General features: G+C 47.7%; 1 protein-coding gene across 1 annotated transcript in view; it reads right to left on the bottom strand.

The window, feature by feature from the left end:
- The window catches only part of LOC144752239 (uncharacterized), a 212,306-nt gene that overhangs the window by 89,969 nt on the left and 103,741 nt on the right, over nucleotides 1-18,596 (bottom strand). The window contains exon 7 of the mRNA XM_078640238.1: nucleotides 1,413-1,483. Within this exon, the coding sequence (XP_078496364.1) occupies nucleotides 1,413-1,483 (71 nt within the window). The remainder of the gene's footprint in view (nucleotides 1-1,412; nucleotides 1,484-18,596) is intronic.

The raw sequence follows: 18,596 nt of genomic DNA, 5'->3' as shown, positions 1-18,596 counted from the left end.
GCTGAGGTATACAGAGGAGTGAAGAGGTGTATACAGAGGGCTGAGGTATACAGAGGGGAGTAAGGAGGTGTATACATGGGCTGAAGTACTCAGAGGAGTGAAGAGGTGTAAACATGAGCTGAGGTATACAGAGGAGTGAAGAGGTGTATACATGGGCTGAGGTATACAGAGGAGTGAAGCGGTTTATACATGGGCTGAGGTATACAGAGGAGTGAAGAGGTGTATACATGGGCTGAGGTATTCAGAGGAGTGAAGAGGTGTAAACAGGAGCTGAGGTATACAGAGGAGTGAAGAAGTGTATACATGGGCTGAGGTATACAGAGGAGTGAAGAGGTGTATACATGGGCTGAGGTATACAGAGGAGTGAAGAGGTGTATACAGAGGGCTGAGGTGTACAGAGGAGTGAAGAGGTGTATACATGGGCTGAGGTGTACAAAGAAGTGAAGAGGTGTATACATGGGCTGAGGTATACAGAGGAGTGAAGGGGTGTATACAGAGGGCTGAGGTGTACAGAGGAGAGAAGAGGTGTATACATGGGCTGAAGTGTACAAAGGAGTGAAGAGGTGTATACATGGGCTGAGGTATACAGAGGAGTGAAGAGGTGTAAACATGAGCTGAGGTATACTGAGGAGTGAAGAGGTGTATACATGGACTGAGGTACACAGAGAAGTGAAGAGGTGTATACATGGGTTGAGGTATACAGAGGAGTGACGAGGTGTATACATGAGCTGAGGTATACAGAGGAGTGAAGAGGTGTAAACATGGGCTGAGGTATACCGAGCAGTGAAGAGGTGTATACAGAGGGCTGAGGTATACAGAGGGGAGTAAGGAGGTGTATACATGGGCTGAGGTATACAGAGGAGTGAAGAGGTGTAAACATGAGCTGAGGTATACAGAGGAGTGAAGAGGTGTATACAGAGGGCTGAGGTATACATGGAGTGGGGGTGTATACAGGGGGGAGGGGGTGTATACATGGTGAGGGGGTGAATACATGGAGTGGGGGTGTATACATGGAGTGGGGGTGTATACATGGAGTGGGGGTGTATACAAGGGGAGAGGGGATGTATACATGGAGTGGGTTGTATACAGGGGGAGAGGGGTGTATACATCCAGTCGGGGTGTATACAGGGGGAGAGGGGGTGTATACATGGTGTGGGGGTGTATACAGGGGGAGAGGGGGAGCATACATGGAGAGGGGGTGTATACAGGCGGAGGGGGGTGCATACATGGAGTGGGGGTGTATACAGGGGGAGAGGGGGTGCATACATGGAGTGGGGGTGTTTACAAGGGTAAGACGGCGTACGCAGGGTATGAGGAGGTATATCTAGGCGGGTGAGCGGTGTACACAGGGTGTGAGGGTGACACAGGGCAAAGCTGGTGTGTGCACTTGTGAGCAGGCCTCCCACACTCACCGCGTTCATGAAGTTTCCCGCCTTCAGCACCAGCCTCAGGACCACGTGCAGCTCAGAGCAGGCCAGGATCTCTGCAAACAGGAAGTGGAAACTGTGAGAGGGAACTCTGGGAGAGACCTGGAGAGCCCACTGTGTACATCCCACTTACATCTAACAGACCCAAACAGACCACCGTGCACATCCAGCTTACAGACCCACCACAGTCCACTGCCAGTATACCTGCAGCTTACAGACCCACCATGGGCTCACAAATGCAAAAAGAACAATTGATGGACAGAATGTAGAACAATGTCATACATTCCCCCCAGTACAGAGATCTGGGCCTAAATCCATCGTTTTTTTTGCTCATCACACCACCCCAATTCAGACATGGCCATATGCAAATCAGTCTTGACCCTGTGCCTCATAGGAACAGTCCAGCCCGAACTGCAAAGCCAGGTCTTCCCTGAACCGGGAGCAAGCATCCTACCGGTTTCTGGGTAACACCCTTCATCAGCCAGGCTAACTTGAATCCAGTGGCAAAGTGAGCAAAGGACACACATCTAGGCATACCCGGCGCACTTAGGGAGAACAAAGCAAACACAAGGATAAGATGGACAGAGCGCTGAAACTATTCAGACACTCACGCCCAGCCACAGATCTGCGTTGAATCCATCATCATTCTTTAGCTCACTTCGCCACCTCAGTTCAGACCCAGCTAAATGCAAATCAATATTGACCCTGTGCCTCATGGGAACAGTGCAGACCGAACTGCCAAGCCAGGTCTTCCCTGGACTGGAATCAAGCATCCTGGGAAAGGTTTCTGGGTAACACCCTTCATCAGCCAGGCTAGCTTGAATCCAGTGGCAAAGTGAGCAAGGGACCCACGTCTGGGCATACCCTGCCAACTTCACTTTGTCCACTTGTATGGATCATGTCAGCTGCGGAGCCACCAGGATGTCCTAGGACTGCGCCTAAGTTGGAAGGATGAGAAAGAGGTATGTCTGAAGAACTGCAAAGTCCACTTGAGGGGACCATGTCTGCTAATGAGCCACCAGAACTTGAGATGTGTGCGCACTCTTTGATTCCATGCGGGAGATGCACGAGCACTCTGGGATTCTCTGCAGGAGACACATGAGTACTCTTTGGTTCTCTGCAGGAGATGCACGGGCACTCTTGGATCTTCTGTGGGAGATGCACGGGCACTCTTTGATTCTCTGCGAGAGATGCACAAGCACTCTTTGATTCTCTGCGGGAGATGCATGAGTACTTTGAAATGCTCTGTGAGAGATACACAGGCATGAGATTGCACGGGCACTCTTTGGTTCTCTGAGGGTGATGCATGATCACTCTTTGATTCTCTGCGGGAGATGCACCGGTACTCTTTGATCCTCGGTGGGAGATGCACGGGCACTCTTTGATTCTCTGCGGGAGATGCACAAGGACTCTTTGATTCTCTGCGGGAGATGCACAAGCACTCTGATTGTCTGCGGGAGATGCACAAGCACTCTTTGATTCTCTGCGAGAGATGCACAGGTGCTCTTTGATCCTCGGTGGGAGATGCACGGGCACTCTTGGATCTTCTGTGGGAGATGCACGGGCACTCTTTAATTCTCTGCGGGAGATGCACAAGTACTCTTTGATTCTCCGCGGGAGATGCACGGGTTCTCTTTGATCCTCGGTGGGAGATGCACGGGCACTCTTGGATCTTCTGTGGGAGATGCACGGGCACTCTTTTTTAATTCTCTGCGGGAGATGCAAAAGCACTCTTTGATTCTCTGCGGGAGATGCACAAGCACTCTTGGATTCTCTGCGGGAGATGTACGGGTACTCTTTGATCCTCGGTGGGAGATCCACTGGCACTCTTGGATCTTCTGTGGGAGATGCACGGGCACTCTTTGATTCTCTGCGAGAGATGCACAAGCACTCTTTGATCCTCTGCTGGAGACGCACAAGCACTCTGGGATTCTCTGCAGGAGACACATGAGCACTCTTTGGTTCTCTGCAGGAGATTCACGGGCACTGTTTGATCCTCGGTGGGAGATGCACGGGCACTCTTGGATCCTCTGTGGGAGATGCACGGGCACTCTTTGATTCTCTGCGAGAGATGCACAAGCACTCTTTGATTCTCTGCGGGAGATGCACAAGCACTCTTTGATTCTCTGCGAGAGATGCACAGGTGCTCTGTGATCCTCGGTGGGAGAGGCACGGGCACTCTTGGATCTTCTGTGGGAGATGCACGGGCACTCTTTAATTCTCTGCGGGAGATGCACAAGCACTCTTTGATTCTCTGCGGGAGATGCACAAGCACTCTTTGATTCTCTGCGGGAGATGCACGGGTTCTCTTTGATCCTCGGTGGGAGATGCACGGGCACTCTTGGATCTTCTGTGGGAGATGCACGGGCACTCTTTAATTCTCTGCGGGAGATGCAGAAGCACTCTTTGATTCTCTGCGGGAGATGCACAAGCACTCTTGGATTCTCTGCGGGAGATGTACGGGTTCTCTTTGATCCTCGGTGGGAGATTCACGGGCACTCTTGGATCTTCTGTGGGAGATGCAAGCGCACTCTTTGATCCTCTGTGGGAGATGCACAAGCACTCTTTGATCCTCTGCTGGAGACGCACAAGCACTCTGGGATTCTCTGCAGGAGAAACATTAGCACTCTTTGGTTCTCTGCAGGAGATTCACGGGCACTGTTTGATCCTCGGTGGGAGATGCACGGGCACTCTTGGATCCTCTGTGGGAGATGCACGGGCACTCTTTGATTCTCTGCGAGAGATGCACAAGCACTCTTTGATTCTCTGCGGGAGATGCATGAGTACTTTTAAATGCTCTGTGAGAGATACACAGGCAAGAGATTGCACGGGCACTCTTTGGTTCTCTGAGGGTGATGCATGATCACTCTTTGATTCTTTGCGGGAGATGCACGGGTACTCTTTGATCCTCTGCGGGAGATGCACGGGCACTCTTTGATTCCCTGCAGGAGATGCATGAGCACTCTTTGATTCTCTGCGGGAGATGCAAGAGCACTCTTTGATCCTCTGTGGGAGATGCACAAGCACTCTTCGATCCTCTGCGGTGTCGTAATTTGGCAGTACCTGAGTTAGCGTTAAGCTCAGCTACACGAACATTTTTGTTAACTTGACTAAACGTGCGGGGGCCATTTTGTATTCGGTGGCTTCCATTTTCTATGAACATGCGGCCTCGTGGTCAGCATGCCCTTTCGTCCTTCCTTCATGCCAATAAACCTTTACCCTGCCCAGCAACAGGCTATTTTTAGCAATGGTCAGTCTCGCGCATGCGTACATCTGATCTTTGGACTAGAGAGTGGTCACTCCTTAGGAATGCTCCTCCCAACTGACCAGTGGTTTAAACCCCTCCCACATGTTGGCTGTGTTCCAAAAATGCCCTTATATGTACCTAAAACTGTTCTAATGTATACCACCAACCTTTTTATTGCTGTTAAACTGTATAAAAGAGGTCGCGTACCGATGTTCGGGGTGATACTTCTTGCATTGCCGAAGGGTGCTGTAGGAATGTACCACCACCCCATGGGGTCCTAATAAACTTGTTTCTTTGCATTTTTAGTTTCCGTGCCAACTTCTGTTTTACGGTGTCCGAGTGTTTCTGCAAGTATGTAGACCTGATAGAACCCGATACCACAATTGGCGACCACGAAGGGACCTCATCGGCGACTCGGATGCCCGAAGGAGAGGTCACGACGAAGGATTGGAAACTCGCTATGGACGCGTACGCTGCCACTGAGTGACCCGAGTCTTGGCACCCACGGTGTTTTTTCCTTTCCTTCTGATCTGACCTTCCAGGTGGCGCCGGTCCTCGACTGAGGTTCTGATCGTTTGGCTTGTAGTGTAGTGCCTGTTTTGGCTGATTCGGCTACGGAACTTGGCAGTTGGAATCTGGACTTTTGAAGATATTTGGTAAGCTTATGTTTGGTAAGGTAGTCTATTGACACTTACTGTGGCTTTTTGAATTTGAATTTGAATTTGTATGAGTTAGCTAACGTTTGGACCTATGATTTGAATTATATGTGGAGTGCACCTCACATAGGCAGGCATGTAGGGATATTTCTCTGCTTTTGAATTTGTTTGAACGGCACATTGTGCATAAGTACCCTTAAGTGCCATTTTATGTAATATCGCGTTTTTCCGTGATATTTTGAACATGCCTGTCCTCAGCACACTCCGAGGAATGTGCTGCTTTGGAAATGGTACCACTTATCGATTAAATGAATCTCAGCTGGCTCCCCCAGAGGGGACTCCTAATCGCGAAATGTACATTAAATTTGGCCTTCCTCCCATAATGTATAGCACGTTATGGCACAAATACACTAAACCTGATCGTGAGTTGCAATGGCCACTACATGGGTCATTCGACTTGCGAAAAGTCCAGTATGTTGAACAGTGTTTGTTTCAGCGCAGGTCTAGACAGGACATGTTTGATTGTGTGCGTATGTGGGAGAAAGCGGCGCGTGAACGAATGAAGCGTGCAGAAGCCTTGGCGGACAAAGAGCAGCGAAAGGCTGCTCGGGATAAAGCTTTACAGCTACAGGAGAAGGAATTCCAGGAACAGAAAGAGAAAGAGAGTCGAGAACGTAACCTGCAGGTTAATGGTCAGTTTCCTATTAGACGTCCTCTTTATCCTGTCCTTACTAATGAATTAGATGATTTTTCATTGTTAGATCGTTGCCCGCCTCCGTATGTTCAGCCTACGGCTCCGGATGAGGACTTGGACGAGGATAGCCAGGATAAACAGCGTAGCAGGTTACATACCGAACGCATGACGGAATTACGTTCGATTGCTCGTAAACTTAACAGTGATATTATAACTGTGTCAGGGGTTAATGATCTTATGAATCAGTGGTCTGACAAGGAACGGTTGTATTTTTTGAATCATTTTACAGATGAAGTTGTTGAGCGGTTTAGAAAACACTCTCCTGAGTTGGAACCTAAAGATATATCAGTTGGTCGTGAGAATTTTCATAAAGGTATTTTTGCTCTTTCAGATGCGGACGAATTCTTCCGGCGGTTGGTTCAGTTACGAGACGAGGCGACACGATTGCGAGCGGCGAAAAAGGCATCAGAGCAATCAGCGTCTGGATCGACGGGAAATTCCCGAGTGTGCCCTATCTATGGATCAGATAAGAGTGTTGCGATTAATGTTTTGCCTATGCGGGAAGCTGCACCTTTGTATGTCCCTCCTAAAGGGGATGGTACGGATGAGGATAAGACGTCTAAGGATTCAAGGGGCTATTTTATATATAATTGGGTTTATAGGCCCTGGAATAGAGCAGATGTTATGGCACTTAAGAATGTTTTGCCTGACCCCCGTAAAAATCCAGCAGCTTTCTATGAAGGTGTGGAGGGTGCTATTTCTTCGTGTATTATGACGTTAGTTGATATCGATCTTTTCTTTGGGCTGATATTGCCTCCTGATATGTGGAGGATGATTCGTAAGTTTGACGATCGAACGATATTAGGTGCAGATTGGAAGGACATAGTGAGAGCTGATTCAGATAGGGAACCTGCATGTAAACCGTATCAGTTGATTTTAGATTTGCCAACAGCTATCTTGAATAAATTAAAAACGCTTGTCCCTCCTAAGAAAATAGATTGGACAGTGTTAGCGTCGTGTAAGCAGAAGCCAGAGGAATTGGTTTCTGATTTCTTTTCACGTTTTGAGGAAGCATTCCATGATTACAGTGGTCAATCATTAACAGAGGACACAGGCAGGCACTTATTCGTAGATAAGTATGTGGCTAATCTCCTACCGGAGATTGCAAAACGATTAAAGGCTGGTGAAAGTTCATGGACCACGGCAACGCCTGCCTCCTTATTAACGATGGCTCAGTATTATGAACGTCAGGAGCTAGAGGCTAAAGAAAGTAGTGATAAGAAAGCGAAGGACTTAAAGACGAAAGTGATGTTGGCACAGGTTGGTGCTACGCAATTGAGAGGGAACGATAGGGGTAGACGAGGATCGTACGTTACGTCTCCCCCTCGTTCTGACATTTCTGAGGATCAGTGTGCATACTGTAAGCAGTTTGGACATTGGCTCGCAGATTGTCCGGTACTTCGTGAACAGCGTAGTCAGAGGGGTCGAGGAAGTGGAAGGTCACGGAATAGTTATTCAGGATCAAGAGGTGGAGCGAATGATCGTGGTAGGTTTGAAGAGAGGGGTCGTGGTCAGGTTGAACATAATACTTTTGATCCACGGAATCAGTATCAGATAGCTGAAGGAGAGTATACTGAGTCTCAGGATAATAATTATGCATAGCATTGCGTAGGATGGGGTGTGGAATCGGTTGAAGTACCAGTCGATCAAAGGGGTCCATATATATCAGCACATGTTTTGGGTTCTACTGATCAGTTTCTGGTCGACATAGGAGCTACTCGAAGTGCTCCGCAGCCTATGCGATCACGACACTTAAGACAGTGGTAGAAGCAGCACGAATACCACAAAAATCTGCTCAAGCGGCAGAATTGATAGCCTTAACGAAAGCATGTGAGTTAAGCGCTGGTCTATGTGTGAATATCTATACTGATAGTCGTTACGCCTTTGGAGTAGCGCACGATTTTGGCCTACTCTGGAGGGAACGAGGGTTTATGACCTCACACGGAACACACATCATGTACGGAGAGTTGGTATGCGACCTCCTGAATGCACTATTATGTCCAAGGAAGGTGGCGATAATAAAATGTAGTGCACATAAGAAAGTGACAGACAAAATAGGGCAAGGAAATGCTTTTTCAGACCGCATAGCGAGAGAGACTGCCATGTTGCAAAATGACTCTCCTATGTATGTGGTGAGATCGCAAGCCGAGCGATGGCATGATGCTAGAGAAGAAATTCTAGACATACAGAAGTCACATCTAAAGTAGAACTTGCAACCTGGGCAACAGAGGGAGTATTGGATGATGAGGGTTGTTGGAGAAGCAAAGATATGGAGAAATGGAAATTGCCTGCTGCTTACTTGCAAGCAATGGTTCAAATGATGCATGGACTGGCACATGTCGGAGCTCTTGCAATTACGAAATTGCTTACACGAGTTTGGGAGCATCCTGAGATTACCAGCACGACTAGGAGAATAGTACAGACCTGTCTGATATGCCTACAGTACAATACTGCTAAAGGGACCTCTACTCCTAAAGGAGGGTTTGTTCCACCTACTGCACCATTCGAAGTACTGCAAATGGACTATATGCAACTGGAGCGCTGTAATAACCTCAAGTATGTCCTATTGGTGGTGTGTGCTTTTAGCAAATGGGTTGAAGCCTACCCCACAAAGGACAATAAAGCATTAACAACAGCTAAGGTATTACTCAAAGAGTACTTCCCCCGTTATGGTGTTTGTAAATTCTTGTGGAATGATAATGGTCCTCATTTTGTTGGGAAGATAGTGGAGCATGTCCTAAAAGGATTGGGAATTCGACAAAAATTCCACGCTGTATTCCACCCGCAGTCAGCAGGTCTAGTAGAAAGGTATAATGCGACTCGGAAGCTGAAGCTAGCAAAGATCGTGGCATCCACGTCTTTGAATTGGCCGGATGCTTTGCCATTGGCATTATTGTCTATTAGATAAGTGCCACACTCTCGAACTGGCCTCACACCCTATGAGGTGGTGTTTGGAAGGCCCATGAATATCTGGGGCGCTCCAAAGCCTCGCTTGATATATGATGTGCCTTGTATAATGATGAACGATTATTTGGCACGATTAACAAATGATTTACTTTCTATTCATCAACAGGTTCGAGAAGCGCTCCCCGACAATTCTATTGGAGAGGCTCACAATCTTCGTCCTGGCGACCATGTCATGATCCGGGTGTTTGAGAGATCCAGCAGTTTGGAGCCGAAATGGCGTGGCCCTGAACAAGTGCTGCTGGCAACGCGAACGGCTGTGCGCGTCACGAATAAGAAGCGGTGGATACATTCAACGCACTGCCGACGTGTCTCTCCGGATCTGGTGAACCCTGAAGTGCTGTCCGATTACAGAGACATCTTGAATGCGGAGAAAAGCCCAGCTGTTATGCCCAACGAGTCGGAGGGAGCCTTCCCGGACCACGCTATTTCTGGCGGAGTGAAGTACAATCTACGGCCAAGGAAATAATACATTTTTGTATTTTTATGACTGGCTGGTAACCGTTCCGAGGTTTGCGAAAACGGAAGCCGGGAATATCAAGGGGGGGATCAGTTCTGTCCAGTGTAGCGACACCCGTCTTGAATCTCGGAGAAGACACCAGCGGCAGCCTCGGTTCTCAGCACCACATTCTTATTTTTAGTTTGGTTTTTGAAACTTTCGTTCTTTGTACTATGGCACCTATGACATTGAGAAATAGAAAAATCTTGGTTGCAGTTCTTTTTGCTACGACTATGGTGGTAATAGCAGTAATAGCTCGGACTATAGAAAGACTGTTTCCTGCACGGGAGTGCCTACCACTCCAATTCCATCTGAACATTTCCATTTTACTTTGCCCTATCATGAGGAGAGACATAGACAGACTTACTTGAATAACAGTTTCATTCAAATTTTACATCACACACACAATATGACAAATACATCCAACTGTTGGGTTTGTGGGATGTTACCGGAACATCAAAAGAAAGGAGGAACACCTCTTATTCCTCTTCCATTTTCCCACAATGGTTCATGTAATGCTTGGTACACACTTCTCTTTACATTGAGATGGCCAACAAAAGGTGGACTACTTTTTCGATTGAACAAGGTTTGCTATAACGATCGAGATGGCTATCCACAAGCAGAAGGAACTAAATTCGAGTGGGAAGAATATTGACCGGACAATGTATCTACGCCTCGTATCTTCACCAATCAGAGACTTACAAATATGACCAGTTTACATGTAATTACAGTTATTGATACAAAAGCAGACCTTTGTATTAGGAATAATGGAACAATTCCAGTGGGGAGAAGTGAATGCAATGTTACTCTTGCCTTTGATACACCCAATGGTATTTCATTTGTGGCCTCACGAAACACTTACTTTATTTGCGGTAATAAAGGTTATCATCGTCTTCCTCTTGGATGGCTAGGTACATGTTATATATCTTTTGTATTACCCCCTGTGTTTATTGCCCCACCTATGTACCATAATGATTATGTATTGTATCACGATTTTATATTGAATAGAGTTAAGAGAACATTGGATATTGATGAAGTCGACCAAACCGACACCTCACTACAACAATATGTGGATTTTAATTTTCTCTTTTGTAGGTGCTGCCCTAAACAACAGGAAAATTAGACGGTTAACACGTGTTGTGGAGGCAGTTGCTAATGAAACTGCTTCCGCTTTAGGGAATATAACTGAAGAGCTTCAAATTACAAGAATCGTTATGCTTCAGAACCGGATGGTTCTGGACGTAGTGTTAGCTGATCGTGGGGGTGCATGCCGTATCATCGGAAGTAGTTGTTGTGTTTATGTGCCAGATAATTCACCATCTGTGTATGATGCTATCTCTAGGTTGCACAAAATTGCCTCTGAAATTCACACTGACAATGGTACTTGGACTTTTTCTAGCTGGTTTTGGGCTCTGCTTAGTACCTGGGGTTGGAAACTGCTAACTGTTCTATGTGTGATTATTGGGATATTTTTCTTCTGTTGCCTATGTATTCAATGTGGTCCTACTTTATGTACTGTATGTATTACAGCCTGTATCCCATCCAAACGAGCTATTGTTAAAAATGTACATATGAGTAATGCTGAAGTCAAGCAAATTATGCTGATCGATATTAATGATGAACATTCAGATTACTTCCATTATGAGGTAGCTTCAGCTAAACGCTAAAAGGGTCGTCTGTCGTAATTTGGCAGTACCTGAGTTAGCGTTAAGCTCAGCTACACGAACATTTTTGTTAACTTGACTAAACGTGCGGGGGCCATTTTGTATTCGGTGGCTTCCATTTTCTATGAACATGCGGCCTCGTGGTCAGCATGCCCTTTCGTCCTTCCTTCATGCCAATGAACCTTTACCCTGCCCAGCAACAGGCTATTTTTAGCAATGGTCAGTCTCGCGCATGCGTACATCTGATCTTTGGACTAGAGAGTGGTCACTCCTTAGGAATGTTCCTCCCAACTGGCCAGTGGTATTAAACCCCTCCCACATGTTGGCTGTGTTCCAAAAATGCCCTTATATGTACCTAAAACTGTTCTAATGTATACCACCTACCTTTTTATTGCTGTTAAACTGTATAAAAGAGGTCGCGCACCGATGTTCGGGGTGATACTTCTTGCATTGCCGAAGGGTGCTGTAGGAATGTACCACCACCCCATGGGGTCCTAATAAACTTGTTTCTTTGCATTTTCAGTTTCCGTGCCAACTTCTGTTTTACGGTGTCCGAGTGTTTCTGCAAGTATGTAGACCTGATAGAACCCGATACCACAGCGGGAGACGCACAAGCACTCTGGGATTCTCTGCCGGAGACACATGAGCACTCTTTGGTTCTCTGCAGGAGATTCACGGGCACTGTTTGATCCTCCGTGGGAGATGCACGGGCAATCTTGGTTCCTCTGTGGGAGATGCACTGGCACTCTATGATTCTCTGCGAGAGATGCACAAGCACTCTTTGATTCTCTGCGGGAGATGCATGAGTACTTTTAAATGCTCTGTGAGAGAAACACAGGCATGAGATTGCACGGGCACTCTTTGGTTCTTTGAGGGTGATGCATGATCACTCTTTGATTCTCTGTGGGAGATGCACGGGTACTCTTTGATCCTCTGCGGGAGATGCACGGGCACTCTTTGATTCTCTGCAGGAGATGCATGAGCACTCTTTGATTCTCTGCAGGAGATGCACGGGTACTCTTTGATCCTTTGCAAGAGATGTACGAGCACTCTGATTCTCTGCGGGAGATGCACAAGCACTCTTTGATTCTCTGCGGGAGATGCACGAGCACTCTTTGATTCTCTGCGGGAGATGCACGAGTACTCTTGGATCCTCTGTGGGAGATGCACCAGCCCTCTTTGATTCTCTGTAGGAGATGTACGAGCACTCTTTTATTCTCTGTGGCAGATGCACAAGCACTCTTTGATTCTCTACGAGAGATGCATGAGCACTCTTTGATTCTCTGCAGGAGATGTACAAGCACTCTTTGATTCTCTGCAGGAGATGCACAAGCACTCTTTGATTCTCTGCGAGAGATGCATGAGCACTCTTCAATTCTCTGCGGGACATGCATGGGCACTCTTTGATTCTCTGCAGGAGACGCATGAGCACTCTTGGATTCTCTGCGGGAGATGTACGAGCACTCTTGGATTCTCTGCGGGAGATGCATGAGCACTCTTTGATTCTCTGCGGGAGATGCATGAGCACTCTTCGATTCTCTGCGGGAGATGCACGAGCACTCTTTGATTCTCTGCGGGAGATGCATGAGTAGTTTTAAATGCTCTGTGAGAGATACACAGGTATGAGCTTGCACGGGCACTCTTTGATTCTCTGAGGGAGATGCATGAGCACTCTTTGATTCTCTGCGGGAGATGCACGGGTACTCTTTGATCCTCTGCGGGAGATGCACGGGCACTCTTTGATTCTCTGCAGGAGATGCATGAGCACTCTTTGATTCTTTGCAGTAGATGTATGAGCACTCTTTGATTCTCTGCGGGAGATGCACAGGTACTCTATGATCCTCTGTGGGAGATGTACGAGCACTCTGATTCTCTGCGGGAGATGCACCAGCCCTCTTTGATTCTCTGCGGGAGATGTACGAGCACTCTTTGATTCTCTGCGGGAGATGCACGAGTACTCTTGGATCCTCTGTGGGAGATGCACCAGCCCTCTTTGATTCTCTGCGGGAGATGCACAAGCACTCTTTGATTCTCTGCGGGAGATGCACAAGCACTCTTTGATTCTCTGCGGGAGATGCACGAGTACTCTTGGATCCTCTGTGGGAGATGGACTAGCACTCTTTGATTCTCTGCGGGAGATGCACAAGCACTCTTTGATTCTCTGCAGGAGATGCACAAGCACTCTTTGATTCTCTGCGAGAGATGCCCGATACTCTTTGATTCTCTGCAGGAGACCCATGAGCACTCTTGGATTCTCTGCGGGAGATGCACGAGCACTCTTTGATTCTCTGCGGGAGATGCATGAGTACTTTTAAATGCTCTCTGAGAGATACACAGGTATGAGATTGCACGGGCACTCCTTGGTTCTCTGAGGGAGATGCATGAGCACTCTTTGATTCTCTGTGGGAGATGCACGGGTACTCTTTGATCCTCTGCGGGAAATGCACGGGCACTCTTTGATTCTCTGCAGGAGATGCATGAGTACTCTTTGATTCTCTGCGGGAGATGCACGGGTACTCTTTGATACTTTGCGAGAGATGCATGAGCACTCTTTGATTCTTTGCAGGAGATGTACGAGCACTCTTTGATTCTCCGCGGGAGATGCACAAGCACTCTTTGATTCTCTGCGGGAGATGCACGAGCACTCTTTGATTCTCTGCGGGAGATGCACGAGTACTCTTGGATCCTCTGTGGGAGATGCACCAGCCCTCTTTGATTCTCTGTAGGAGATGTACGAGCACTCTTTGATTCTCTGCGGGAGATGCACAAGCACTCTTTTATTCTCTGTGGCAGATGCAGGAGCACTGTTTGATTCTCTGCGAGAGATGCATGAGCACTCTTTGATTCTCTGCAGGAGATGCACAAGCACTCTTTGATTCTCTGCAGGAGATGCACAAGCACTCTTTGATTCTCTGCGAGAGATGCATGAGCACTCTTGGATTCTCTGCGGGACATGCACGGGCACTCTTTGATTCTCTGGGGGAGATGCATGAGCACTCTTCGATTCTCTGCGGGACATGCACGGGCACTCTTTGATTCTCTGCAGGAGACGCATGAGCACTCTTGGATTCTCTGCGGGAGATGCACGAGCACTCTTTGATTCTCTGCGGGAGATGCATGAGCACTCTTCGATTCTCTGCGGGAGATGCACGAGCACTCTTTGATTCTCTGCGGGAGATGCCTGAGTACTTTCAAATGCTCTGTGAGAGATACACAGGTATGAGATTGCACGGGCACTCTTTGGTTCTCTGAGGGAGATGCATGAGCACTCTTTGATTCCCTGCGGGAGATGCACGGGTACTCTTTGATCCTCTGAGGGAGATGCACGGGCACTCTTTGATTCTCTGCAGGAGATGCATGAGCACTCTTTGATTCTTTGCAGTAGATGCATGAGCATTTTTTGATTCTCTGCGGGAGATGCACAGGTACTCTATGATCCTCTGCGGGAGATGTACGAGCACTCTGATTCTCTGCGGGAGATGCACCAGCCCTCTTTGATTCTCTGCGGGAGATGTACGAGCACTCTTTGATTCTCTGCGGGAGATGCACAAGCACTCTTGGATCCTCTGTGGGAGATGCACCAGCCCTCTTTGATTCTCTGCGGGAGATGCACAAGCACTCTTTGATTCTCTGCGGGAGATGCACAAGCACTCTTTTATTCTCTGCGGGAGATGCACGAGTACTCTTGGATCCTCTGTGGGAGATGGAGAAGCACTCTTTGATTCTCTGCGGGAGATGCACAAACACTCTTTGATTCTCTGCAGGAGATGCACAAGCACTCTTGGATTCTCTGCGGGAGATGCACGAGCACTCTTTGATTCTCTGCGGGAGATGCATGAGCACTTTTAAATGCTCTGTGAGAGATACACAGGTATGAGATTGCACGGGCACTCTTTGGTTCTCAGAGGGAGATGCATGAGCACTCTTTGATTCTCTGTGGGAGATGCACGGGTACTCTTTGATCCTCTGCGGGAGATGCACGGTCACTCTTTGATTCTCTGCAGGAGATGCATGAGCACTCTTTGATTCTTTGCAGGAGATGTACGAGCGCTCTTTGATTCTCTGCGGGAGATGCACGGGTACTCTATGATCCTCTGCGGGAGATGCACGAGCACTCTTTGATCCTCAGCGGGAGATGCACAAGCACTCTTTGATTCTCTGCGGGAGATGCACAAGTACTCTTGGATCCTCTGTGGGAGATGCACCAGCACTCTTTGATTCTCTGCTGCAGATGCACCAGCACTCTTTGATTCGCTGCGGGAGATGCACGAGTACTCTTTGATTCGCTACGGGAGATGCGCGAGCACTCTTTGATTCTCTCTGGGAGATGCCCGATACTCTTTGATTCTCTGTAGGAGATGCACAGGCACTCTTTGAATGTCTGCAGGAGATGTACGAGCACTCTTTGATTCTCTGCAGGAGATGCCCGATACTCTTTGATTCTCTGTAGGAGATGCACAGGCACTCTTTGAATGTCTGCAGGAGATGTACGAGCACTCTTTGATTCTCTGCGGGAGATGCCCGATACTCTTTGATTCTCTGCGGGAGATGCACAGGCACTCTTTGATTCTCTGCAGGAGACGCATGAGCACTCTTGGATCCTCTGCGGGAGACACATAAGCACTCTTGGATTCGCTGCGGGAGAAGCATGCACTCTCACTGCTTTGGGTCTATCTTGATAAACCTCTTGGAATCCTTACACTGTGTGTAGGTGGTGAGAGGTCATGTACCTGTTCTGTAATCCTGGAGACATGGAAGCTCCTTCCATAAATACTCAGAATATGGGATCATTTTATGGGTTTTCAGCTCCTAACAATGGTACAGAACACAAGGATACGTGATCCGAATTCTGAATAAGAACCAAGGAAGTGCATACCTAAGGGTGCACTATCCCTTCATGTATCGTTTGATCACTGTTATTTCTTTGTATCCACTTGTTATGTCTGTAAAAATGTGTGGAACTGTTTTCCATATGTATCTTTAGTGTACACTGTATTATAAACTACATAAACGTTGATGTGCTCTTGCAGCCCTGGGGTCCTGTAAAAAGTTATATACAACTTATAAAAATATATTTTTTTTTAAAGTAGAAAAGACAAGCTGCAGAGTGCTAGGATGGATATAATCAGAACAAGCAAGGTTTGGCAGCACTTCCTTACCAGCAAGGCACTCACCATATTCTTGTGCCAGCTTGAGGTTGGGTCTGAGAGTGCAATGAAAAGATGCTGCTATGGGTATCACCAGGATGACCATGGTGTGAAAGTGAAGACTTCGAAATGAACCTCAAAACCCCTTCGTCTTTGACAACCGTTTCAGATCCTTTACGGAGCCATCTCGCTTGAGAACAAATAATCCTCTACACTCACATCTTCTCCTCCATATGAAGATGCTCCGGCTGGTAAAGTAGAGCTGAAGCCCTGGAAGTTGATCAAATCCTAGAAGATAGCGTGTCTTTGAAGTCTGGTGACTTGCTGCTGTCGAGCCCTGTATGGAAATAGGTTCTTCCTAAAGTTTTTGAACCTAAAGCCCACGCTTCAACACTGAAATAAGGTCAGACGTTTATGAATGTCGAGATGCCACCTACTCGGGCACTGGAGCTTACAACTTGCAGTCTTCTGATGACAAATGCCGTAAAACCTAAAGGATGGCTGAGAAAAGGCATGGTCCTCCTGTCCCCACTCCCCAGATATTTCAGCAAGCACCCTCGAGGCTGCTGGATGTTTGGCAGCAGGGATCGAGCTCACCTCCGGTGAGTCGCGACAGCAGGCAGGCTGTGAGGATACTCGCACTCTGCGAGTGAGTGACCGCCACTCTCCCATCGATGTCTCCCAGGAGACAATCTACGTGTCAGATGAGACCCTTCTGCAGGTTAGCCTGACAGGATCTCAGGCTTGAGATTGCTCCTATAGGGTGATCTGTTCCTGGTCTTTGAAAGAGGGTACCTGGACGAAGGTGATGCCTCAACGCCAGCGAGCCCGAAGTTTAGCACAGACCAAATGATCTGCTCTTCTTCACAAACAATATCCTTGGGTAACAAAGACTGAACAGTGAGATGCCAGGCCTGGATCTGTGAGGCTTCGAAGGGCAGACTGGCCCAGCCGAGCTTCCGTGAATGACTCTCTCTGCCTTATTGCCCAGTCACTCCATTAGCACATGGTGGTGGCATTGATATAGCATGGCAAAACTGGAGACTGTCCCTACAGCCACATTGCTATTCCTATAGAATGCAATACGATTTATAAAGCGCATGGCTGCCTCCAAACAGGGGTCCTGAAGGAAGTGACCCGATTAGGGCCACCCAGGCCACTCACGACCACCTCTCAGCCTTCCATACAAATGAAGAGTTGGACACTCAATAGAGAATACACTCGAGCGTAGCCCAGTCTGCCCAGTCTCCGGGACTGACATGATGATACATTATGTACGATTCATAACCAATGAAGGCACACCCAGACTGGAAATTTCCAGATGGAGGCAGCTACTAAAGGAGCTACAGAAGGATACGTTTCTATCCTCAGACCAGGCACACACTATCTCTATGCCAAGGTCGTTCTGCCCGTGCCCATTGATGGACTAGTGGGAGCAGGCCTCTATCGTGTCTGAAAGGTATGCGCTAATAAGAACAGTGTATTCATTAGTACAGCAGGGCCCAACCTTAGAGAAAACGAAAATTACCGAAGCTGCTTCTAGCAGAGACAGAGAGAGATTAGTTTCGATCATGGCTCAAAATGGCGGCCAAACATAAAATGGTGCAGCGAATGCTAACTTATGCAAAACAATATATAAACAGCACAGCTAAGACCTTTTTATTCTGACAGTCCTGGCACTAACGGTTCAGAGTTGCACTAACAGAAAAGACCCAAACCGAAGCGTGGTGCTTACTTGTCAAACAGGTATGTTTTCAAAAGTTTACGGAAAACAGGTTGAGAGGGTGTGAGGCGAAGTGTTCAAGGCAAAGAATTCCAGAGCTTAGCGGATAAGTAGGAAAGGGAGCAGGCCCCTCTTCTTGCCTTACGGATCCTCTGGATATTTACATGCTTGTGTCCATGGGAGCAAAGTGCTCTGACCTGATGATAGGGAAGCAGTCTTTTTCTCAGATAGCCGGGCCCTTATGCTCGTCAGCTCTGTAGGCGAGGATGGCACTCACATACCATGACTACCGGTATTCTTTCCGAGCTGCCACCATCACCACCCTCTCGGGCCATGGACTGTGAGACAGGTCTCTAGAAAGGTGAGCTAAAGACAAGTCTGGATCATGTGATAAATGTGCAGAGACATCCAGGGATCAGGGACAGGAGCCGCTCCAAAGACGGGAGTCTCACAGTGTGCCAAGATGGAGCTGAAGCGGTGGTCTTCAGACACTCAAAGATGCTATTGTCTTTCCT

The sequence above is a fragment of the Lissotriton helveticus genome, chromosome 4_2 (genome assembly GCF_964261635.1).
Source record: "Lissotriton helveticus chromosome 4_2, aLisHel1.1, whole genome shotgun sequence".
NCBI classification, from domain to species: Eukaryota; Metazoa; Chordata; class Amphibia; order Caudata; family Salamandridae; genus Lissotriton; species Lissotriton helveticus.
This window is presented reverse-complemented; position numbering and strand designations above follow the sequence as displayed.